Consider the following 27421-nt stretch of genomic DNA (forward strand, 5'->3'; position numbering starts at 1 on the left):
TTCTCTTTACAGATGAGGCTTCATTCCAACGTGATCAAATTGTAAATTTTCACAATCAACATGTGTGGGCTGACGAGAATCCGCACGCAATTGTGCAATCACGTCATCAACACAGATTTTATGTGAACATTTGGGCAGGCATTGTTGGTGATGTCTTGATTGGGCCCCATGCTCTTCCACCTACGCTCAATGGAGCACGCTATCATCATTTCATACGGGATACTCTACCTGTGCTGCAAGAATATGTGCCTTTACAAGTACGACGCAACATGTGGTCCATGCGCGATGGAGCTCCTGCACATTTCAGTCGAAGTGTTCGTACGCTTCAACAGTTTCGGTGACCGATGGATTGGTAGCGGCGGACCAATTCCATGGCCTCCACGCCCTCCTGACCTTAACCCTCTTGACTTTCATTTATGGGGTCATTTGAAAGCTCTTTTCTACGCAAGCCCGGTACCAAATTTAGAGACTCTTCGTGCTCCTATTGTGGACGGCTGTGATACAATACGCCACTCTCCAGGGCTGCATCAGCGCATCAGGGATTCCATGCGACGGAGGGTGGATGCGTGTATCCTCGCTAACGGAGGCCATTTTGAACATTTCCTGTAACAAAGTGTTTGAAGTCACGCTGGTACGTTGTGTTGCTGTGTGTTTCCATTCCATGATCAACGTGATTTGAAGAGAAGTAATAAAATGAGCTCTAACAGGGAAAGTAAGCGTTTTCGGATACATGTCCACATAACATATTTTCTTTCCTTGTGTGTGAGGAATGTTTCCTGAAAATTTGGCCGTACCTTTTTGTAACACCCTGTATAAGGAGAATCATTGGGTTTTTAATCAGAATAACAAATTCGATAGGGAAACATTCAATTTTTATACATATAATAATTATAAACAAGAACCGCAGTGGTAATTATCGTAAAAAACAAAGCAATAATTTTTGCGACATCTTGCGCAACATATAAAAGCTGATTTTTTACAATCACAGGGCGTTTGCAATAAATCTTTACAAAAATCTGCCCCATTAACATTTACGAAAAAGTTTTGAGTTTCTGATAATTTTGAGGCAAACAAGGCATATTGAATCATGTCTCGGAATATTGGTGACGATAACTGATAGTGAATTATACGTAGAATGCATTTTTATACAGTCTTCCAGGGAATTAATTTCACGATTCTCCTGTAACAATGCGCTGCAATTTTGCAAGCAACAGAAGAAAAAAAAAAGTGCCAGAGTGGGAATCGAACCCGAGACCTCTAGCGTAAGCGTCCGACCGCTAACCATGTAGGCCAGACGGCGGCTCGGCAAGGGAATAACTTTTAGTACTCATGAGACACCTAAGAAACTTTGGATCGATTTTTCTCGGGATTTTCTGAGTAGTGCGTTCTTATATTTTAACCACGTGAGGTGTTAGGGGTCCTCTTTCACCACACAAAATTTCGGACAAATCCCGGACCCCACGGTCGTGCTGTCTCCTTCTTAGTTGTGGCAGACTTTCGGTAGCTTCGCGAACTATCTTTCACCAAACTCTATGCTCTGGCTCACCCTCACCTCCCTAGGCCCATGTGGCCCCTTTTTAACATGCTTACGCCAGAAAAATGGCCTTTGTCTAAATTTTGTCCTATTCATTTGATAACGCCCACCACCTGCCCATACGCCCATCCTGTACAAAGTGATTAATTTGTCCTTTTAATTTCAGGAAACAACCTGGCCGTGTAGGTACGGCTTCTGAAAGAATGAATGACAGCTCACACGTGGAAAGGGAGTGCACTGCAGAGAAATCGAATGCCTCCGCGGATTCCCATGTAGGAAATAATGGAACATTCAGTCCTCTGACACCTCACTACGAATTCCACCTGCCGAAGACTGTCGACAAGCCTGGAGGCAGCGGGGATTGCTCTGGTGAACAGAGAGCCGTGCTACGCGCAGAAGCCGTCGCCAGCAGTCTGCAGGTGACGACTAGCCCGACGGTGAGCGGACAGCGTGTGGCGGTGGCGATGCGACAGGGAGGCGGCCATGTTGCAGAGTCCAGCGGAGGCCACGGAGAGACACTGACGGAGCGGTCCAGCGAGAGTTACGAGGTGGTGAGCGTGTCCAGCTCCAGAAACGTGCACCTGGGCGGCGTCAACTACGTGCTGGGCCCGCTCAGCGTCAACCACGTGCTGCAGCGCTCCAGCGTCGAGAGGAGCATCAGCGTCACCAAGCCGGACCAAGGTAAGGGGTGGGCAACCGTTAAACAATTTCTGGGGGGTCACCAGTCTACTGACTGGTTTGACGTGGTCCACCGCGTCTTCTACTCCTGTAACATGAAAGTGATTTAAAAATGTTGCTAAGTCGCATAACTACTGCAGATCCAGATTGTATAGAATCCTTTGCCGTGCTCATATGGATGTTTCTGGTGTGAATGGATCAGCTCATGAACTGGCCATTCTGGAAGTCTTTGAATAGGCTGAGGTCAGGAGTAGGCAGATCGTGGGTTAACCTGGCAAAAAGAGGATACACTAAAGAAAACAAAACCCAAGGTGACTGCAGGGAAGAACAGACTGTTCAACACATGCTTCAGTATCGACTGTGTCCAGCCATCTGCACAGAAGGTGACGTGCAACTCCCTTATAGGTTTTGCTGACTGTTGTCAGACCATGTATAGCTAACAAAACCTGGTAACTACACTAAACACGAACAACACTAATACACTCTGATGGCCATTCTATCTTTTGCACAGAATTACAACTCCAGTCGTTTACACATCTGCTGATGCTGTGTACGAGAACGAAGTTACATTGAGACTTGGCTGTGTCTTCTCGGTGCTTCATTTTTTGTCAGGCTGTGTATAATAATAATGTTGCCAATACTGGTTAACATACAACATTTTTAGTCATTATTTCATATCGACATTGTGTGTGTGTGTGTGTGTGTGTGTGTGTGTGTGTGTGTGTGTGTGTGTGTGTGTGTGTGTGCGTGCGTGCGTGCGTGCGTGTGTGTGTGTGTGAGAGAGAGAGAGAGAAAGAGAGAGTGAGTGTGAGAGAGAGTGAGTGAGAGAGAGAGAGAGAGAGAGAGAGAGAGAGAGAGAGCAGTTTTACTAATGTAGGATACTACAAAAACTGAGATGATATTGTTGTGGATGTTGTAATTTTTGTTATTTGGGATGAATCCATATTGTTTTCACTGGTGTTTGCGTATTTGAAGTGTTTCGAAGTTGTCTAGTTTCTTTATTGTAGTTTGACAATGTAAAATGCCGATACTTGTGTTAATATCACAAGTAGTATCATACTCCATGTACTACAATATATACAGTCTTTGCATTAAATACAGTTTTCCGGAGGCTGCTGATATAATTTAAAGATGTGTGTTGTAACAATGATACTTCGTCAGATCGCAAAAGTTTTAGAAACTCATTTTTAATACAAGGTTTGGGTTAAAAGAACTGAATGTGGGAAAACAGACGTCATTGAAAACAAGGGAAGACAAGGTCTACGGTGCTTACAGGCTAAATGCAAGCATCAGATGCACCACGAACTAGCTTTATGGTGTCAAGACATCTCGCCATTTTTCTGAATGCGTTCTGGGTGACCAAACGACACAGTTCTGAGGATGGCTTCCTTAGCGATTAAATCAACTTCTTCACTGGAAGAATGCTGGTATGAGTCTTAATCCAAAGAGATCATATTTGACCTCGGATTTTACACTGTCTGCATTGTCAAGTTATAGCTAACATTACTTGTCTTGGAACTCCACTTCTTACACTTTATAAGATTCAAAAATAACATCATACCCTATAAAATCAAGACCACGAAAACCTTGAAAATATCCTCCTCTTACATGTTTCAATGCACCTACAGTTTCAGCAGCAAAAAAGGAAATTTCTTTCATTATTTGGATCATTTTGAAGCAAATGTTTGAGGAAAGAGAATGGCAAACCAAAACTGTCTTCCTATGTCGTTCTAAAACGCTCAACGTAATACGTAAAATGTCTGATCGTTTTTCATATCTTATATCAAGATAGTGAGTGTTTTCAAACGTTTTTGACAAATTAATGTGCAGGAGAGCAGCGACCCATGTCAGTACACATAATTAGTTGTCACACTTGACATCTGGCATTGCGAAAGGAGAATCCACAGAAAATGTAATTTATTCTTTTGTGTAAGAGGCACTGACAAGGCTAAACGGTAGGTTGAGGGCCGCAGATATTTTCTTGAATTAACTATAGCATATAATTGCGTGGACCCTGAAATAATCTTGCACAAGTTGTAACATTTTGTGATTAGGCAACAAGGGTAACAATGGTTCACTCTGTATCTGGAAAGTAGGGAGCGGTAGTCCAGTTTCAACAAATAGGGAAGAGGTTTAAATCTGACTGGGTTTACATAATGCCGGTGTCACCACGGGATTCGGTTCAGGGTCCTTTGCTTTTCTTCATACAAATCAAACATTTTCCAGTAAACATGACAGATGACCCAAAACAACATATAAGATGCTGTTAATGATGGGCATGTTTGCTCGATACTAGTCCCTTATTAAATAAATAGAAGTAATATTCGTTGGTCAGCTTACGTCAGTCTCTTGTAGCTGCCTAAACGGTGGATATTTGTCAGAGGACAAATAAGGTAAAATCAAATAAAGCAAAAGGTACATGTAACGTAGTTGGTTACACACGTTGCTAATAGTGCACGGGAATTTATTATAGTGTACTGCTTCTCACGACGTTAACAGGATTCTCTGTTTATTCTTTCTATTATATAAATTTACCACATGGTATCCCTATATCGATATCCCTGCTATACAATGCTTTTGCATCGTCTTTATGACACAGAAATGAGAAAGAAATATTCTTAGTTACAAATGAAATGTGGTTTAAGTATTAAATTATATTTTAGTGAGAAGCCTGAAAGCTCCTGACAAACGTTTGCAACATATTGAGACATGGACAGCTAAGCTCGCCTGCTGTGGGCATTTCTCTTACCGACTTCAGTATCTCCGTATGAAGCAGAACCTGATTTCACATCTTTCCATCTACCAGTGCCCCACTGATACATTCCAAATTATTCAAACGCTCTAAAGCATGTCGTGCCAGACTAGTACTCATTGGAAAAGGCGCACTGGGGAGGAACGGCTTCGCCACAGCTTATGGACAGTTTTCAGAATGACCGTTTAGCAGAAGAGTGTGTGCTGTTCCCAAACTTTCTGACATTTTATATTATGATCCTGGCCGAGACTCGAACTCGGAACCTTGCCTTTCGAGAAACAACCTCTACTCCGTGTCTAAAAGCTTTTGCAATATCCTTCTTCCAGGAGTGCTAGTGTGTGGAGGGAAACTTGTGAACTTGGGAAAGTAGAAGGGTGATGTGGTCGGGACCAATACTTCCCAAGGCAAGAGACAACGTTTCAGTTTCGTTTCCGATCCAGCACATACAAAATTTCCAAATAGCTTGCACCCCACTGCTAGATGTAACACTCATGCTTGGATACTAATACCTTCATCATACGTTACGATGTAGCATGGCCGGCCGAGGTGGCCGAGCGGTTCTAGGCGCTACAGCCTGGAACCGCGCGACCGCTACGGTCGCAGGTTCGAATCCTGCCTCGGGCATGGATGTGTGTGATGTCCTTAGGTTAGTTAGGTTTAAGTAGTTCTAAGTTCTAGGGGACTGATGGCCTCAGAAGTTAAGTCCCATAGTGCTCAGAGCCATTTGAACCATTTGATGTAGCATGATAAGAGTGCAAAAGAAGCCACTTACAATCTTTCACGTAATGCTGTGGCAAGAACATTGTGTGCCAGAAGAGAAAAATGATCGCCACGAATGCAACGTTTCGTCTTTGGGCTCATCCTCAGAAACGCTATCTGTTACAGACAGCGAGCTGTGTCTGGTGCAACGCGAGGAGTGGGGAGCGCACCCGACAAAGGAAGAACACACGCCTCTGCCCGAGCTCATCTCCAGAGTGATTATCTGTGAGTATCCTCCTCCATAGTGGATCCGTCTCTCTCAAGAATCACTTGTTTTCCCTCGTGGGGGTGGAAACTCTTTCGGAGATTCGCAGGAAAGCCATATAACTTACGTCACTCACCGCTGTCATAATATGAATCTAGTACGAACATAACATTTCCAGAGCGTGTCTCTTGACTTATTTGTAAACTGAGTCGCGTTTTACCTGTGTTGTAACTTACATTTCCTTTTCGTTATGTTTGGTACTTCTTGTACTGCAAAATATCAGTAAGCGAATTTATACGACAGTATGTTTGCAATCTTTGATATGTGGCGTTGTTAACTGTCATCATATAGATCTTTCGGAACTTTAGAGGAGAGCTTTCTCTTTTGTCTATGTTTATTTCATATTTGTTACATATGATATCACACTCCTGTAACTGAAAATATACTGCTTACTAAGTGCTTAATTATTTTATTATTTATACGCATAGAAGATTATTTCAAATACCAGATACTAAAGATTTTCTAACAAGCCTTTAGTACAACTATTTTTAGAGTTGTACTTTAAAAGATTAAATTCCCCTGGGCTCTGTTCCATTCACCCGTTATGCATTGCAATTACAAACAATAAGTGTAGAACATCTATAATATTGTGCCCACATCTCACATTTCAATATCAGCACAGTCATAATTCAACGGGAATCTCCCAGTTACATTGCTATTAAACTGAATGATTAATGATGATCACAAAACGGCAAATGGAGTGTGGAACAAACTGACTTTTTATAGCCCCTCCCGTGTTGATCACAAAATCCTTATATGAAATACGCAATGAGTTTGATAGATTTATGGAACAGACTACGTAGAATACCGGCTCTCTAAATTAATTGAAGACGATTTCTTCCAGTGATTTCCATTTAGTCTCCATGAACACTTCTGTTATTTTTTCATTAGTAATCTCTAAACTGGATGCCGAGAACTCCAGCCGCCTAAGCAAGCCGGATAAAGATTCTAATACTTCGTATCTTTCCCAATTTCAATATGGTGACCACGAAGTAAAACCTTTTTAAAGCCAAGATCGCGTAAATATTTCTTCATTTACAAACAACCTGTTTCGACAGACTTCGTTGTCATTTTCACGTCTGTAACATAGTGCATAAACACGGAATATATCGCAAGTCATGAGTTATAATTTTTGAGATAAAAATTTTAGTTTGGCATAACAAGAAACAGAAATGGAACTGTACTTTTACATATCTTCAAACATTTTTTTGTTGTAAAGTGTGTTCATTTTGATTTACATCTCACTTCAAGTTGTCATGTAGGTAAAATTTATGCACTGTGTTAGAGACTTGAAGGTGACACCACGAAGTGTTACTAGAATGCACTTCAAGTTGTCATGTAGGTAAAATTTATGCATTGTGTTAGAGACCTGAAGGTGACACCACGAAGTGTTACTAGAATGCAAAAGAAAATAATTTTCGAGTCTGCGTCAACATTAGCTTATTATACAGCATGTTACACTTATGTGGGAAAGAACAGGATGTAATGTTTTAAGATAAATACAAAAAGAACTAACACATCTGACGTACCGGTACTCCTGATAATGGCAAACTAATATATGTTCTGCATTATTTCGCTTACGCTTTTTTCATATATTCTGCTGTCTGGCACCAGACGACTTGAACCAATAAATTAGCTATTACATCAGGTATATATTCAAACATGTTTAATTCGTAAACTTAAGATTTGTAAACAATACAGAAGCTTATGGAATAAAGGTGACATCGTTTACTTGGATTGGCCACTAATGATTAATATTACGCATGAACAGAGCAAGCAATCATTATTAGTTACTGTTGTTGTTGTTGTTGTTACTGTTGTTTTTGCTGTGGTCTTCAGACCAAAGATTGGCATGGTGCAGCTCTTCACGCTAGTCTGTCCTGTGCAAGTCTCTTCATCTCCGAATAACTGTTGCAACCTGCATCCATTTGAACCTGCTTACTGTATTCAGGCGTTAGCTGGGATAGATACCGGGGAAAACATCAGACAACGCCCGAAGGCCAATACCTTGGATACTTCGAGTTGGGGAGTACGGGCAGCCACCGTTTCTCTAATAAAAGTTTTTTTTTACTTTTATTCATTCTACATCATTAACTTGATTTTAAAATAGTAAGTGAACATTCGTTATCATGAACAGCAAAAGCCTCAATACAGTTTCTCAATGAAAGTTCCTGAAGCATTATTTAACCAACGGTCTCTTGAATAATAGTAGGTCAAATAACAGCTCTCAAAATCAATTTACAACGCTTAAAACTCAAAATCCCTTTTGAAGCAAAGGAAAAAAATACAAATTGCATAATGCAAGGTTAAATAAAAGATTCTAACGCTACATGGCAATCACCTGTGATCTCTAAAGGCAATAAAATATTGATCACAAAATTGTAGTTAAGACAACAAATTAAATGCAATAAAACCCCGTAGCCTCTACGATGCGCACAGTATCACAAAATATTTTCCTTCTTTTTAAACATTTTACTCCATAAACCTCCCTACATGTGATGCATACTACACCCAACGAATTATGACAAATAATTAAGCATAGACGTTATCCTTAATCTGGTATGCAAACCTTTTCCTTTCAGAATAAATAAAAAATACACAAATCAACTTAGCTCATTGGTTACATCCGTTAAAAAAATAAAATACAATACATATCTTTTGATTTCGTCGTGATCGTGCGCTGTTGTGAACCGTGCTGTCCTTCAGGATCACAAGCGGCAAGGAAAAGATTTTCCACGATGTACAAAACGTTAATACGGCGCAACCAACTTACACAAATTGCATTCTGGGATTATATGTCGATACGGACGCGGCTCGCAAATCTTAAAACGGCCGAGGGGGTAGATGCGGTACTACTGAACACTTCGACTATACCGCACCGCACCAAACAGCAGTACGGTGGGTAGACAAGAGGCAAGTCAACAATTGTTGCAAGGTAACTTCAGCAAAGGCAGTAAGAAAATATGTGGGGGTTTAAACTCTTGGGAGGGCCACACCAAACCACAGAATTACACCCGAAGCTAAAGTATGAAAATACTATCGGCGATTTCGCCAGGAGAAGTAGAACCGTAAAATACCATAAGAAGTGAAATGCGATTAACTCGATTCATAAGCGTCCGACTGAATAGCTCCACACTCGTCTTTCCATTACTATAAACACTTAACGGTACCTCCAAAGTTCAGTCGTGGACGCTACCAGAGTGTCAAATTACTCGTTATAACTGTAGATAACAGAGTTTAACACGCTGGGGGCCGACTTAGGTTCTTAATAAGACTAGGAATCATTCGGTACCTCATTTGGATCCACCTTCGACCCAAAACATTTACTTTAAAGCAGCTAAATAGATGACAATGCCGATATCAACGCTCTCCTCCCAAGCAGCGCTCTTGCTGGAGACTGCAATACCGAAGCAAAGCTTACACCACTCACAAGTCTGATACACGCGCCAGCAACGTGCACCTTTTTTCGAATTCTCATGTTCACCTCATACACCAAACTTGCCATAATTCTTCGTCGGAATCGAAAGGCAGAACCAATAAATCACTTCTCAGCTCTTGAATAACCACACGATGACCGCCATCGGGACAACACCGGCCCTCTACACTACGATCTTCGAGCCCACGGCGTCCCCAGCCAAACGACTGCTTGCACGGGGCCCCACCGACCAAACGCCCTTGCCCTCCGTCACAGACTTCGCTCCTCACCCACAGTCCAGAGTAACTCACAGCAACCCCTTTCTTCTTCGCTCTGTCGCGTCGCGGTGCACGTGAAGTCAACTCGCCAGGGATATGCGGCGACCAGAGATTCCAATCCGATCTTGATATTTAAATCACGGCGAGTACTGAGAAAGCAAATGATTTCAAAAACAAAACAAAAAGTTTAAAAAGCGAGCCGTACCGACTAAATTCCTTGGCCTCCTTCCATCCCCCTTCTCCAGTACTTCATTCCAGTATTATCTCGACAACACCTTGATGCCTGGGAATGTCTTCTATCGCCCAACTTCTTTTATTCAAGATGTGCTATAAATTTCATTTCTCCAAAATTCGATTTAGTACCTACCATCTCACCAGTTACGCGTTCTACCCATCTAGCTTTCAGCATTCTTCTGTAGCACCACATTTCGAGAGCTGCTAGTTTCTTGCTGTCTGAAATGCTTGTCGTTCACGTTTCAGTTCCGTATAAGTCTACTCTCCAAATATCTTAAGAAGAGACTACTATAAAAACATAAATTTATGTTCGATGTTGATAAATTCCTCTTTTTCAGAAATGATTTTCTTGCTATAGCCAGTTCGTGTTTTACAATATTTTTATTTCGGCTATCATCAGCTATTTTGGCGCCTAAATACACTCCTGGAAATTGAAAAAAGAACACCGTGAATTCATTGTCCCAGGAAGGGGAAACTTTATTGACACATTCCTGGGGTCAGATACATCACATGATCACACTGACAGAACCACAGGCACATAGACACAGGCAACAGAGCATGCACAATGTCGGCACTAGTACAGTGTATATCCACCTTTCGCAGCAATGCAGGCTGCTATTCTCCCATGGAGACGATCGTAGAGATGCTGGATGTAGTCCTGTGGAACGGCTTGCCATGCCATTTCCACCTGGCGCCTCAGTTGGACCAGCGTTCGTGCTGGACGTGCAGACCGCGTGAGACGACGCTTCATCCAGTCCCAAACATGCTCAGTGAGGGACAGATCCGGAGATCTTGCTGGCCAGGGTAGTTGACTTACACCTTCTAGAGCACGTTGGGTGGCACGGGATACATGCGGACGTGCATTGTCCTGTTGGAACAGCAAGGTCCCTTGCCGGTCTAGGAATGGTAGAACGATGGGTTCGATGACGGTTTGGATGTACCGTGCACTATTCAGTGTCCCCTCGACGATCACCAGTGGTGTACGGCCAGTGTAGGAGATCGCTTCCCACACCATGATGCCGGGTGTTGGCCCTGTGTGCCTCGGTCGTATGCAGTCCTGATTGTGGCGCTCACCTGCACGGCGCCAAACACGCATACGACCATCATTGGCACCAAGGCAGAAGCGACTCTCATCGCTGAAGACGACACGTCTCCATTCGTCCCTCCATTCACGCCTGTCGCGACACCACTGGAGGCGGGCTGCACGATGTTGGGGCGTGAGCGGAAGACGGCCTAACGGTGTGCGGGACCGTAGCCCAGCTTCATGGAGACGGTTGCGAATGGTCCTCGCCGATACCCCAGGAGCAACAGTGTCCCTAATTTGCTGGGAAGTGGCGGTGCGGTCCCCTATGGCTCTGCTTGGGATCCTACGGTCTTGGCGTGCATCCGTGCGTCGCTGCGGTCCGGTCCCAGGTCGACGGGCACGTGCACCTCCCGCCGACCACTGGCGACAACATCGATGTACTGTGGAGACCTCACGCCCCACGTGTTGAGCAATTCGGCGGTACGTCCACCCGGCCTCCCGCATGCCCACTATACGCCCTCGCTCAAAGTCCGTCAACTGCACATACGGTTCACGTCCACGCTGTCGCGGCATGCTACCAGTGTTAAAGACTGCGATGGAGCTCCGTATGCCACGGCAAACTGGCTGACACTGACGGCGGCGGTGCACAAATGCTGCGCAGCTAGCGCCATTCGACGGCCAACACCGCGGTTCCTGGTGTGTCCGCTGTGCCGTGCGTGTGATCATTGCTTGTACAGCCCTCTCGCAGTGTCCGGAGCAAGTATGGTGGGTCTGACACACCGGTGTCAATGTGTTCTTTTTTCCATTTCCAGGAGTGTAGAAAAACTCATCTAATTACACCACACTCTATTAACCTTTTACTTTTGTTGATGTTCATCATGTATCCTCCTTTCCAAACACTATGCACCCCTAGCAACCGCTCTTCCTAGTCCTTTGCTATTTCTAACAGACTTACAATATCATAGCAAACATCAAATTATTTGTTTATCCTCCCTGGCCTCTAATTCCTTTTCCAGATTTCTCCTTGCTGCCCTTTACTACTTGTGTTGAATACTAACGGGGAGAGGCTACAACTCTGTCTCATTCTTTTCTCAACTACTCCTTATCTTCGACTCTTATAACTGTAGTCTGATTTCTGCACAGCTGTATATAACCTTTCACTCTGTGTATTATATCCCTAATACGTTCAGAGTTTCAATGGGTATAATCCAGTCAACATTGTCAAAAGCTTTCTGTAACCTGCAGATGATATCAACGTATATTTGCCTGTTTTTAAGCTGTCTTCTAAGATAAGCTGATGGTTCGCTATTGCTTCGTGTTTTCCTAAATTTCTCCGGAACCCAAAATGGTCATCCCTGAGGTACCCTTCTTTTCTTTCTTTTGTAAATAATTTGCAAAGAATCTAAGAGGGTTGCTCAGATGGTCTCCTTTGTCGCTTATGTATATCAGGAACAGAAGAGGGCCTATAATACTTCCTTGGGGAACGCCAGATATTACTTCTGTTTCACTCGATGAATTTCCGTCAGTTAGTACGAACTGTGACCTACCTAACAGGAACTCATGAATCCAGTCGCATAACTGAGACGATATTCCATAGGCACGCAGTTTGATTAGATGACGCTTGTGAGGAACGATGTCGAATGCCATCTGGAAATCTAAATATACGGACTCTGTTTGACAACCCCTGTTGATAGCACTCATTACTTCATGAGGATATGAGCTATTCCTGAATCCATGCTGACTATTAGTCAATAAATCGTTTTTTTTCAGAAAATTTATTATGTTTCAACACAGAATATGTTCCAAAACCCTACTGCTAATCTACATTAGTGACATGGGTCTGTATTTCAGAGGATTACTTCTGTTTCCTTTCTTGGATATTTGTGTGACTTGTGCAACTTTCCAGTCTTTAGGTACAGATCTTTCGATGAGTGAGCGATTGTATATCATTATTAGATACTGAGCTATTGCATCAGCATAGTCCATAAGGAACCTGACTGGTATGCAATCTGGACCGGAAGCCTTACTTTAATTAAGTGATTTAAGCTGCTTCACTACACCAAGGATACTATTTCCAAGTTACTCGTGTTGGCAGTTATCCTAGATTCGAATTCTCAAATATTTACTTCGTCCTCTTTGTTGAACGAATTTCGGAAAACCTTGTTTATTAACTATGCTTTAGTGGCACTGCCATCAGTTACATAACCATTGTTATCGAGCAGTGAAGGTACTGGTTGCTTCTTGCAGCTTGTGTACTTTACATATGACCAGAATTTTTGGGTTTTCTGCCCGACTTCGAGACAGAGTTTTGTTGTGAAGTTCGCGCTAAATTTCGAGTTCCCATAAAATTTCGCCAATCTTTTGGATTATGCGTTCTTTTAAATTTGGAGTGTTCTTTTAGTTGCTTCTGCAAGAGTGTTCTGACCTGTTCAGTGTACCAGGAGGGGTCAGTACCATCGCTTATTAATACGTGTGGTATGTATCTCTCAATTGCGGTCGATGCAGTTTCTTTGAACTGAAACCACAACTGGTCTACTCTTACATAGTCAGATCGGAGGAAGTGGAGACAGGAGTATCGCGAATTTTTATCGGCTTTTTAAATAGATGTACTTTGCGTTTATTTTTGATGGGTTTGGATGTGACGGTATTCAGTCTCGCCTTGTGGTTACTAATCACCGAATCCGTCATGATGCTCGCTATTTGTTCAGAATTATTTGTTGCTAATAGGTCAAGTATATTTTAGCAACCATTAACACTTCGAGTTGGCTTTTGAACTGACTGTTCGAAATAATTTTCTGAGAAAGTACTCAGTACAATTTCGGTCAACGTTTTATGCCTACCGCCCGATTTGAACACGTATTTTTACCAACATATCGAGGTCAGATTTAAGTCACCACCAACCAAAATTGTATGAGTAGGGTACCTATTTGAAATGAGGCTCAAGTTTTCTTTGAACTGTTCAGCAACTGCGTCATCTGAGTCAGGGTGTCGGTCACACGAACCAACTACTAATTTATTCCGATTGCCAAACATAACCTCTGCCCGTATTAACTCACAGGAACTACCTATTTCAATTTCAGTATAAGATAAACTTCTTCTGACAGCAGTTAACACTCCAACACCGACTGTATTTAATCTGTCCTTTCTCAACACGTTTACGTCCTTTGAAAAAACTTCAGCTAAAATTATTTCCAGATGTATTTCTGTACCTATAGCGATATGAGCTTCAGTGCTTTCTATTAGTGGTTGGAGCTCCGGTTCTTTCCCAATACAGCTACGACAATTTAGAACTACAATATTAATTTTTGCTATCTCTATCTTCCTGCGTTTTCCCTGCGACGCTGTGGACTGATATCCTTTCTGTAGTTTCCCGAGACCCTCTAACCTAAAAGACGACCCAGTCCCTTCCACACAGCCCGCACTACCCGTGTAGTCGCTTCCTTTGTGTAGTGAACTCCTGACGTATTAATCGGAACCCGGAAACCCACCACCCGATGGCGCAGGTCGAGGAATCTGCAGCCTACACGATCGCAGAACCGCCTGAGCCTCTGATTCAGACGCTCCTCTTGGCTCTATACCCAAGGACCATAGCCAGCACTGTCGATGATGCTGCAGATAGTGAGCTCTGCCTGCATCTCGCATGCAAGACTGGCAGTCCTTACCATTTTAGCTACCCGGCCGAAACCAGAGAGAATCCCTTCTGATCCTAAGCGACAGACATCGTTCGTACCATGAGCCACCTCCCACAGTTGGCTGCACCCTGTGCTCTTCATGGCATTCGGAGGCTCACTTTCCACACCTGCAACGACTTCACACAGTATGCACAAGGAGTGCACACTAGACTCCGTCCACTCCTTTGCCTAAGGGCAACCATTACGCAGCTAATGTTGGAGCTCCCAACTACTAACAAACTCACCCCCTGTGAAAGCCCAGACCTTGCGGCTCGAAAGGCTTCCTCTGGAAAAGGGTGGGCATCTGCATCTGTCTCTGGGAAATCATCAGCCGCAGCTATCACCTGAAGCCTTACCGTCTGAAGAATTGAAACGGCCTTCCAAGCAGCCTCCCAGAAAGCCTTTCGACACCTGTCAGACTGTATAACGACTTCCCACTCGAACACTGGTGAGGGGTCAGCCTCAGTACAAGCAGTAACCGGGGGACACGTGGGACGTACTCCACATCCTTCGGATTTGCACATCCAGTCCCCACAATGATGCCCACTGGCAGCAGCTTCAAGCTGTCTGATGAAGCCAACACAGCCTGGAGCTGTGAGTGAAGGGTCACCAACTCAGCTCGCATGTGTACACAGCAATCACAGTCCCCGTCAATACTAAAAATTGCTTAAGATATACACTAGACAGTTAACAAACGCAGAACTGTGTTTGATAAATAAACTTGCACGAAATTGACGACTTTAAACTGAAGATTACTCAAACACGCAAGAGATTAAAAAAAAAAAACCTAGTAACTACACAGATAATTGAAAATATATCGGTTCTGTTTGAAGCTCGTAAAAATATGTAAGAAACGGTGCACTCGCCTTATTAGGAGCAGGAACGCGAGGCACTGTCTCACTGACGGTCTAACCGACACTGAGATATGCTAACCACAATCAAAACACCTAGGATACTAGGGACGATGTAAGCGTCCATAACAACGGCGGTACTTTACGCTACATTGTCATCATCATCATCATCATTTAAGACTGATTATGCCTTTCAGCGTTCAGTCTGGATCACAGCCCCCTTATAAAATTCCTCCATGATCTCCTATTCAGTGCTAACATTGGTGCATCTTCTGATGTTAAACCTATTACTTCAAAATCATTCTTAACCGAATCCAAGTACCTTCTCCTTGGTCTACCCCGACTCCTCCTACCCTCTACTGCTGAACCCATGAGTCTCTTGGGTAACCTTGATTCTCCCATGCGTGTAACATGACCCCACCATCTAAGCCTGTTCGCCCTGACTGCTACATCTACAGAGTTCATTCCCAGTTTTTCTTTGATTTCCTCTTTGTGGACGCCCTCCTGCCATGGTTCCCATCTATTAGTACCTGCCATCATCCTAGCTACTTTCATATCCGTAACCTCAACCTTATTGATAAGGTAACCTGAATCCACCCAGCTTTCGCTCCCATACAACAAAATTGGTCGAAAGATTGAACGGTGCACAGATAGCCTAGTCTTGGTACTTACTTCCTTCTTGCAGAAGAGAGTAAATCGCAGCTGAGCGGTCACTACATTAGCTTTGCTACACCTCGCTTCCAGTTCTTTCACTATGTTGCCATCTTGCGAGAATATGCATCCTAAGTATGAAACCATCCACCTGTTCTAACTTTGTTCCTCCTATTTGGCACTCAATCCGTTTATATCTCTTTCCCACTGACATTACTTTCGTTTTGGAGATGCTTATCTTCATACCATAGTCCTTACATTTCTCATCTAGCTCTGAAATATTACTTTGCAAACTTTCAATCGAATCTGCTATCACAACTAAGTCATCCGCATATGCGAGACTGCTTATTTGGTGTTCACATATCTTAATCTCCCCAGCCAGTCTATTGTTTTCAACATATGATCCATAAATAATATGAACAACAGTGGAGACAGGTTGCAGTCTTGTCCTCCCCCTGAAACTACTCTGAACCATGAACTCAATTTACCGTCAACTCTAACTGCTGCCTGACTATCTATGTAAAGACCTTTAATTGCTTCCAAACGTTTGCCTCCTATTCCATAATCTCGTAGAACAGACAATAACTTCCTCCTAGGTACCAGGTCATATGCCTGTTCTAGATGCATAAAGCATAGATACAATTCCCTGTTCCACTAGTAACACTTCTCCATTACTTGCCATAAGCTAAAGATCTGGACCTGACAACCTCTAAGAGGCCTAAACCCACACTGATTTTCATCCAATTTGTCCTCAACTAATACTCGCACTTTCCTTTCAACAATACCTGAGAAGATTTTACCCACAACGCTGATTAAAGTGATACCTCTGTAGTTGTTACAATCTTTTCTGTTTCCATATTTAAAGATTGCTGTGATTACTGCTTTCGTCCAATCTGATGGAACTTGTCCCGACTCCCACGCCATTTCAGTTATCCTGTGTAGCCATTTAAGACCTGACATTTCACTGTATTTGATGAGTTCCGACTTAATTTCATCCACCCCAACCGCTTTATTGCACTGCAATCTATTGTCCATTTTCTCCACTTCCTCAAATGTGATCCTATTTCTGTCATCATTCCTGTCCCATTGTACATCGAAATCTGAAACATTACTGATCGTATTTTCTCCTACATTGAGCAACTCTTCAAAATATTCCCTCCATCTGGCCAAGGCATCAACAGGATTCACCAGCAGTTTTCCTGACTTGTCCAAAATACTTGTCATTTCCTTCTTACCTCCCTTTCGAAGACTGCTAATTACACTCCAGAATGGTTTTCCAGCAGCTTGACCCAAAGTATCCAACCTGTTTTCAAAATCTTCCCAAGATTTCTTCTTAGATGCTGCAATTATCTGTTTGGCTTTGTTTCTTTCTTCAACATAACTTTCTCTGTCTACCTGAGTTCTAGTATGTAGCCATTTTTGATGCGCCTTCTTTTTCCTTTTACAGGATTCCTTGACTGTCATTCCACCAAGCTGTTTGCTTCATCCTACCTTTACACGCTACTGTTCCAAGACATTCTTTAGCCACTTCTAGTACTGTGTCCCTGTACCTTGTCCATTCCTTTTCCAATGACTGTAATCGACTACATTCAACTAACTGGTACCTTTCTGAGATCAGTGTTATGAACTTGTGCCTGATTTCCTTATCCTGAAGTTTCTCCACTCGTATCCACCTACATATGGACCTGACCTCCTGCACATTAGGCCTCACAGTACCAATTTCACTGCAGATTAAATAGTGATCAGTGACCTCAAAGAATCCCCTGAATGCACGTGTGTCCCTCACAGCCTTCCTGAATTCCTGATCTGTTATTATACAGTCAATGACAGATCTGGTTTCCCTGCCTTCCCAAGTATACTTTACGCTACACTGTTACTAAAATGAAAGGCTGTGCCTAGTAAGTACTCAAACACGAAATTAGAAGAATAAACTAGTAATTACACAGACAGCGGAAAACAAGTCGTCATTTTTGAAGCTTGTACAAATATGCAACCAACAAACGGTATAATCGCCTTATTAGCAGCGGGATCGCGAGGTACTGTCTTACGGAAGGTCTAACCGACACCCCCTTCCGACGAAGAGCCAACAAAAAGTGTAAAACAAGTTAATGGTAGAATGCATCGTTTCACACTGAAACAGCTGCTGGATTCATATGTCGAAAGTAAATGTTCCGTGATATTTTACTATAAAAATACAGCGACTGGGCCGGCCGGTATGGCCGAGCGGTTCTAGGCGCTTCAGTCTGGAACCGCGCGATCACTACGGTTGCAGGTTTGAATCCTGCCTCGGGCTTGGATGTGTGTGATGTCCTTAGGTTAGTTAGGTTTAAGTAGTTCTAAGTTCTAGGGGACTGATGACCTCAGATGTTAAGTCCCATACTGCTCAGAGCCATTTGAACCATTTTTACAGCGACTGGTCGCTGTATTTTTATAGTAAAATATCATTATCCACGGCCACGGAGCTCAACAGTTCAAATAAAATAGACAAATTGTTATGGTAACTGTTCTATGACGCCACGATCACGGTGTGCTTTTTGACCAGGTCACACGGAGACCAGCTGCGGTGCGTCGCTGGAGCAGGAAGTCAGCCACGTGCAGCAGCTGCAGGTGCACGCGCTACACAGCGACTTGCTGCAGGACATCCGCTACAACTTCCTTGTGGGCGCCAGTGGCTACGTCTTCGAGGGTCGCGGCTGGCAGGTCAGGCCGGCCGTAGCGCGCGGCTACGACGACACCAGTCTGGGGGTCGCCTTCATCGGAAACTTCAAGACGCAGCCCCCGACCCCGGAGGCCGTGGAGGCCTTCCACCAGCTGATGGCTCTGGGGGAGCGCGAGGGCCACCTGAGCGCGGACTGGCGCGCGATGGCTCAGTGCCAGGTGGTCACCACGGACAGCCCGGGCCGCGCGCTCTACCAGCTGCTCAAGGGCTGGCCGCGCTGGGCCGGGCCCTCGCCGTCTGAAACAGCAGGTCGGTCCCGCCAGCTGCATGAAATTCCGAGAAGTTACAATGGAAGTTCACCTTAATGTATTTATTACCAATGAGATGTACGCAGGCTCGTTCTAAACCCCTGCATCGATTTCAGTCAAACTTGTTACAGATATTACTTACTACCTGAAAAGAAATACTGTGAGGTTAAGTACAAGCAAGCCGTGCAGAGACAAGGCACTGGAAGAGGTGGATAGACGGAAGGAAGGAGGACATGGACAGAGATGGGGGGGGGGGGGGAAGAGGAGATGTGCAGTGAGAGGGGAGGGGTAAAATTGACAGAAAGGAAAGGCGAGGGGATGGAGAGAGAGGGGAGAGGAAGAGATTGGTAGAGAGAGAGGAAGAAATAGACGAACAGACAGGGGCTGAGGAGAAGGGGATGTACAGAAATTTGGGGAGGAGGAAATGGACAGAGAAATGGGAGGATATGTACGGAGAGAGGGGAAAGGAGGAGATATACAGTGAAAGGAAATAGGAGGGTATGGATAGAGAGAGAGAGAGAGGGAAGGAGGAGTGGTTGGGCAGAGAGATGGAGGGGGAGGTAGAGGGGGTGAGGTGGAAACACAGCGGTGAGAAAGACATCTGATTTGAGAGTGGAGGAGGAGATTGACAGAGGACGAAGGAGTAGATGGATAGAGGGGGGTGCAGATGAACAGAGAAAGGAAAGAGGACGAGATGGACTGTTATGCTGAGGAAAAGGAAAAAGAAAGGGAAGAAGAGGGTTGGCAGAGAGAGGGGAGGGGGGGAGATCGACAGAGAGCCTGGTGGAGGGAAGAGATTAATAAAAAATTGGAATAAATACACGCCTGTGTGACGTCAGTTACTCAGCTTGTTCTTATGACAGTAACTTGCACTGTAGGGTGTGCTGTCTTCATATTTCATTGTTAATCGTCTGTTCTGCTCTGCAGTATTAATGTGTTTAGTCAGATCGCACCTTAAACAGGAAACCCAGTGAACAGTTGTGTAAAGGGGGGGGAAGGGGGTTGCTGTCTCACCTTCCTGGACAGTTCGTGTCTATGCATTGCACACCCGTATTCACATTTGCCACTGCCACAAACGTTGTCCATATTGAGCACCTGTAATGTAAGCTGAAAACATGAAGAGATGCTCTATCCACTATTGTGTGTTTATTTTCTATGAGCCTTGTAGGTTTTGTGCAATTGTCATCTAAAACCCCTAATTTACATATGAATAACCTTGTATGTCACTCCACTCCTGCCGGCTGGAGTGGCCGTGCGGTTCTAGGCGCTACAGTCTGGAACCGAGCGACCGCTACGGTCGCAGGTTCGAATCCTTCCTCGGGCATGGATGTGTGTGATGTCCTTAGGCTAGTTAGGTTTAATTAGTTCTAAGTTCTAGGCGACTGATGACCTCAGAAGTTAAGTCGCATAGTGCTCAGAGCCATTTGAACCATTTGAACCACTCCACTCCGCCGCACGGGGTAGCCGCGCGGTCTAGGGAGCCTTGTCACGGTACGCGCGGCTCTCCCCGTCGGAGGTTCGAGTCCTCACTCGGGCATGGGTGTGTGTGTTGTCCTTAGCGTAAGTTAGTTTAAGTTAGAAAGTAGTGCGTAAGCTTAGAGATCGATGACCTCAACAGTTTGGTCCCGTAAGACCTTACCACAAATTTCCAATATGCCTCCACTCCCTTCATTGGAAAAACGATACGGTGGGAAATATATATTTTTTCGTATTTTTACCTGGGACTAAGACATTAATTCAAATAATCATACATTAATGTCTTTTGCTCAGTAAAAAAAGGTAGTGATAAGGTTAATATCCATATGACAGTCTTGGCTCTTTATTCACACGACGTAATGAGTGCTATCGACAGGGGGTCTCAAATTGGTTCCATATTTCTAGATTCCCAGAACGTTTTTGACAGTGTTAACTTCTAATCGGATTGCGTGTCTGTGGAATGGCATCCCCGTTGTGCGACTGGATTCATGAGCTCCTGTCAGATAGGCCACAGTGCGCAGTAATTAACATCAAACTGAAGTAATACAGCAATTCCTCAACGAAGATTTACAAGCCCTCTGCAGTTATTAATCTATATAAGCTATTTATGAGACAATATTACGAGCTGCCCTCATAGACTGTTTCCAAATGATGCTGTCGTTTAGTGTCTAGTCGGCTCATCAGAAGATCAAAACGAACTGCAGAATAATTTAAGACAACGTATCAGCGTAGTGCGAAAAGTGCCAGTTCACCTTAAACAATAAATATTGTGAGGTTCTCCACATGAGTGCTAGAAAGTAAACGTTAATTTTCTGTTATACGAAAAATTATACAAATTTATAGCATGTAGATTCAACTAAGTACCTAGCGACTACAATATTACAAAACTGGAACCATCCCGTACAAAATATTGTGGCGAAGGTGTATCAAAAACGGCCTTTTATTGGCACACCACTTACAATATGCAAACAATCTACTGAAGAAATTCCCAATACCACGCTTGCCCTTCCTCTTCCGCAGTAGTGCTGTGTGGTGTGGATTCCTTAATGAATAGGAACGAAGGAGGACGTTCACAAAGTGCAAAAAAGGGCACTTCGTTTTGTATTATCCCGAAATAGGGGAATCAGTGTCATGGATATAATAAGCGATTAGGGTGACTATCATTAATGATGATTATGATGATGTCCCATACTCCGAGGAGCGTAGGGGAGACCTGCACCGCTGTACTAGGCAAAGTCCTAGTGGAGGTGGTTTGCCATAGGCTTCCTGCGACCGTAAGGGGAATGAATGATGTTGATGAAGACGACACAACAACACCCAGTTATCTCGAGGCAGGAAAAATCCCTGACCAAAAGAAAGGCATTTTTCATTGCGGCGAGATATTTTCACGAAATTTCAGTCATGAATTTTCTCCTCTGGATGCCAAAATATATTATTAAATTCCACTTGCGGTGGGAGAAATGATCGCCGTAATAAAATAAGTCACAGCACACATGGAAATATTTAGGTGTTCAATTTTCCTACTGCGAATTACGGAGCAGTCATCACGTCACTTTCAAGGAGCCAGTCATATGTCATTGCATTGTCACCTTGTAAGACGGCACAGCAACCTTCTTGGCTGCTGCAATGATCTGGCTGGGCCGACTAAGAGACGACTCATTCCTCACAAACTCAAATATGTAAATGGTTCTGCCGGCCGATTCTAGGCGCTACAGTCTGGAACCGCGCGACTGCTACGGTCGCAGGTTCGAATCCTGTCTCGGGCATGGATGTGTGTGGTGTCCTTAAGTTAGTTAGGTTTAAGTACTTCTAAGTTCTAGGGGACTGATGACCTCAGGAGCTAAGTCCCATAGTGCTCAGAGCCATTTGAACCATGTAAATGGTTCTGTCGAGTAATGGAATGAATGATTGAATAGAATGGTCTTCGTAAATGTATCCCAGTCGTTGGTCATTCCAAAAAGCATCAAAGGCTTATAGTTAAAAAGAGGTTTCTTCTGACAATTGAATGTAACCTCAGTTTATTGCAATTACTACTCTTAAACACATACATAATCAAGAAAGCAATAATTACACCTTGAAGTGAGCAATAAGTGACAAAGTGAGGGAAACTACCAGTTATGAAAATTGTATCATACTTAAATCGGATTCAGATTGGTTTGACAAAGTCTGCAAGTAACAAGTGGGACGGGTGTGAGCATCTTCTCACTATGTCATTCTCGAAAATATTTAGCAGTGGATGGGTGTACAGTAATTAGCACTATAGTGCAACAAAGACGTGTGAAAATAGCATTTAAACGAGAAAGTCTACTCGGTCATGGAAGGGCCTTCGAATCCTTTGTCAGGTTTTAAGTCTTGGAACTTAATCAACACTAGAAACTGCGGTCTTAAAAACGTCTGTTGCCTTGCGCTGCAAGATGTCTCACCATAGTTGATGAGTTGGAGCGCCGAGTGCTACTTACACCGGAGTCTCTTCCTAGCAGCTGGTCATCAGCCACCCTGACGGCTGATCCTCAGAAGTATGAGGGTCACTCCAAAAGAAATGCACACTATTTTTGTAAAAATACATTTTTCATTCTACATGTGTGAAAGTTTTACAGTGTGTAGATACATCCTTCCCGCTTGTTTTGAAACTTAGTTCAACCTGTTTCCGTGAGTGGCACCGTCACAGCATGTCTTCAAGGTGGCTGCTACACTTGACGTTCGTCAGAAGCAACGTGCTGTCATAGAATTCCTGTGCTGTGAAAACGAGACAATGGGAAACATCCACAAGAGGTTGAAAAAGGTGTATGGAGATGCTGCTGTCGATCGCAGTACGGTTAGTCGGTGGGCAAGCAGGTTACTTGATGAAAGCGGGCACGGCAATATTGAGAGTTGTCCTCGCAGCGACAGGTCTCGTACTGCACACACTCCAGACAGTGTGCAGAGAGTTAACGAATTGGTGACTGCTGACAGACGCATCACAGTGAACAAATTGTCACGCTACGTTGGGATAGGGGAAGGAAGTGTTTGCAGAATACTGAAAGTGTTGGCCTTAAAAAAGGTTTGTGCCAGGTGGGTTCCCAGGATGTTGACAGTGGCTCACAAAGAAACAAGAAAAACGGTATGCAGCGAACTTTTGGAATAGTACGAGAATGGTGGAGATGAATTTCTTGGAAGAATTGTGACAGGTGATGAAACATGGCTCCATCATTTTTCAACGGAGACGAAGAGGCAATCAATGGAGTGGCATCATGCAAATTCATCCAAGAAAAAAATTTAAGAACCACACCTTCTGCTGGAAAAGTTATGGCTACGGTGTTTTTCGATTCCGAAGGGCTCTTGCTTGTGGACATCATGCCAAGGGGAACCACCATAAATTCTGATGCATATGTGACGACACTGAAGAAACTTCAAGCTCGACTGAGTCGTGTTCGACCACATCGGCAAAAGCAGGATGTTTTGCTGTTGCATGACAATGCACGGCCACACGTCAGTCAAAAAACGATGGAAGCGATCACAAAACTCGGATGAACAACACTGAAACACCCGCCTTACAGTCCTTACCTGGCTCCATGTGACTATCACCTATTTGGGAAACTGAAAGACTCTCTTCGTCGAACAAGGTTTGAAGATGATGACTCCCTTGTGCACGCTGTCAAACAGTGGCTCCAACAGGTTGGTCCAGAATTTTACCGTGCGGGTATGCAGGCGCTGGTTCCAAGATGGCGTAAGGCAGTTGAGAGGAATGGTAATTATGTGGAGATATGAAAGTATTGTTCCTAAAGGATGTATCTACACACTGTAAAACTTTCAAACATGTAGAATAAAAGATGGATTTTAAAAAAATGGTGTGCATTTCTTTTGGAGTGACCCTCGTACAAGCGAGACTTCTGTCATGCCTCCAGAGTGAGAACTTCTGCTTCTCTATGTCTTCAAGTCCCGTGCATCTACTTTGGCATCTTCATCCAGAGTGCCCACAAAATCTTTCCTCTCTGCTCTGCACGAAATCCACGCAAAGGAATACTCCATCAATAAGAAGGCTCTGCTAAACATTGTCCAGAGATAACTTTCTTTTAAACAGCGGTCCAACGCTCCACCTAGCAAATGTTTTATAAGTCAACCAATGGGCTGTCTTCTAGCGCATTCAGTTCTGAGAAAGCTGTTTTCCTGTGTCCGAAATTTCTAGAATGTGGCGCCCTTAACTCTAAAGTACAGATATATTTTTAGAACACGCAATAGGCTTCCTTCCTATCTCATACCAAGTGAGGTACCGGTAGGCAAATCCACTTCCCCCCCCCCCTCCCGCTCCACCCCCCACTCCCAAAATGGATGGAGAAAAATGTTTCAGCAATAAACAGAAGTAGAGATCCGCACAGTAAAGCAGGCATGAATATCTCCCGACCAGCCGGGCAGAACTTCCGTAGGAAAAGCGTTGCCAGTGGAAAAATAACATTCCAAACAAGTGTTCTTTGAGCAGAGAAGCCGATTTGTAACAATAATTTATACTGCACTAGCCAGATGCGCGGTACAGTTCATTACACTGGCCTTATTTAGACAGACTCTGAGAACACACAACGCACGGCAGCGGCCAGTGCAATCTCGATTGCTTTCGTCACACCGGTGCCGAGACGGAAAGTAGCGTTCCGCATCCGCCTACCTTGCATCCAGTGTCTTGCTCACTCTCGCTCCTTGGTTTTTAGAAGCTATGTATTCTCCTTGGGGACCTCTAGAGAGTACCTGCCACTGGCTCCTGTCCTGTCCTTCCGCGAGGACTCATCCAAGACCCCATCACCTTCATACAGCACAACAACTGCAGAACATGCTACTGACTATGACGACAGAGGGAAATTAAGACACCTGTTAGCGGCTCCATCTGTGCCATCACTAATTGTTGTTTATGTGGTCTTCAGTCCAGAGACTGGTTTGATACATCTCTCCATACTACTCTATCCTGTGCAAGCTTCTTCATCTCCCAGTACCTACTGCAGCCTACATCCTTCTGAATCTGTTTAGTGTATTCATCTCTTGGTCTCCCTCTACGATTTTTACCTTCCACGCTGCCCTCCAGTACTAAATTGGTGACCCCTTGATGCCTCAGAATATGTCCTCCAAGCGATCTCTGGTCAAGCTGTGCCATGAATTTCTCTTCTCCCCAGTTCTATTCAATACCTCCTCACTAGTTACGTGATCTACCTACCTAATATTCAGCATTCTTCTGTAGCACCACATTTCTAAAGCTTCTACTCTCTTCTTGTCTAAACTATTTATCGTCCACGTTTCACTTCCATACATGGGTACATTCCATACAAATACTTTCAGAAACGACCACCTGACACTTAAATCTATACTCGCTTTCCTTGCCACCACCAATATCACCCATATTATCAGCACCAATACAAACTGGATACGAATTTTGATAAAATGATATACGAGACGTGTGACTCCATTACTTGATTGATGTGTTTGAACCTCACCTAGCGACAGCGACACACATACACAAACGCTGTGCAGAATATATCGCCCTTTTAGTTTTGAAGGCTGAGAAGAACTCCTGCCACCTTCTTTGTAGCTGTTCCTCTAGAGCTAGTGTGGTTATCTCAAGACATCATTCTGACAGCAGTACTGTATACAACCTGGCTATATTTTGAAGGACAGTTCGGTAACATAATATGCTAATGTATTTTATGTGGAGCCTACATGGGAACTATCAGAAGCTAGTTCATTTAATAATTCGTGTGCCTTAGGGAAAGAAACAATCATATTCTAATAGCAATAACAGTAATTATCTTTCCAGGAGTTTCGATTTCCAGGAGACGACGGTAGTATGGAAAGTTCTGCATCCACATGTTAGGGTTTCTTCCTCATTCAGGCTCATGTGAAAGTTGGTAAAGATCACTGCTTAAATGCCTCTCTGGGTGTTGCAGTTAGCCTAGTTTTGTCTTCCTGGTGCCTTATGGAAGCTTCACTTACGGGGTGGAGTAAAATCTCTAGTTGATGCACTTAATACTGGTCCTTATTTGTAAGTAGGCTTTCGTTGGATAGATGGTTTCTATCTTTAAGAGCCTACCAACCTAGATTTTACAATATTTCCGTGAAGCTCTCCAGTGGGTTAAACAATCCTGTGAACATTTATAACGCCCTTCTTTGGGTACATTCAGTATCATTTGCTACACCTGTTAGCTATGGTTCCCACACGCTCGAGTAATGTTTTAATTTGGGACGCATGAGTGATTTGGAAGTATTCACATTTGCAGACTCACTGCACTTCCCCAGTCTCCTACCAATGAGCCAATGTCTGCCACCTTACCTGCTACTGAGCCTATGTAGTCATTCCATTTCACATGCCTAAGAACGGTGAGACTCAGAAATTTGTGTGAACCGATCGATTCTCATTGTGAATACCTGATATTGTAGTGTATATGTGCAGACTGAAGAGACGCATGAAAATTTATAGCAAGGAATTTGAATCGCGGAGGGATGTGTGCTAGGATGGTCCGTGCAGTTATGCAATACCACTGTGCCACCGTGGCTCAGTGGTTAGCGCATCTGCCAAGTGAGCAGGAGACCTGGGTTTGAATCCCGGCCTTGGCACAAATCTTCATTCGCCACCTTCTATCTGCATATACACAAGCCAGATGTTTGAGATTTGAAAAGGTCTCTTGAATCATATACTTTCATTTGATATTTTAGTAACAAGGCACTAGCTTTTTTTTCGTTTTATGAAGTTCATAAATTTATTTTTCTGTACTTCCAAGGGAAGCCGTCAATCTTTGTACCACTTAAAATCTTATCAAGATCTCACTAAAGTGGTGTGAAAATGTTATTAGGCAAAAATTCATTACAGATAAGTGTATCATCCGAGCCTGCAATAAATGTTGTCTCCCAGA

General features: G+C 43.7%; 1 protein-coding gene across 1 annotated transcript in view; it reads left to right on the forward strand.

Moving 5' to 3' along the window:
• LOC124795090 overlaps positions 1-27421 on the forward strand; it is a 150442-nt gene that overhangs the window by 112714 nt on the left and 10307 nt on the right. Inside the window, exons 4-6 of the mRNA XM_047258921.1 lie at positions 1701-2215; positions 5850-5948; positions 18655-19080. Coding sequence (XP_047114877.1) covers positions 1701-2215; positions 5850-5948; positions 18655-19080 — 1040 coding nt within the window. The remainder of the gene's footprint in view (positions 1-1700; positions 2216-5849; positions 5949-18654; positions 19081-27421) is intronic.

The sequence above is a fragment of the Schistocerca piceifrons genome, chromosome 4, assembly GCF_021461385.2.
Source record: "Schistocerca piceifrons isolate TAMUIC-IGC-003096 chromosome 4, iqSchPice1.1, whole genome shotgun sequence".
Taxonomy (NCBI): Eukaryota; Metazoa; Arthropoda; class Insecta; order Orthoptera; family Acrididae; genus Schistocerca; species Schistocerca piceifrons.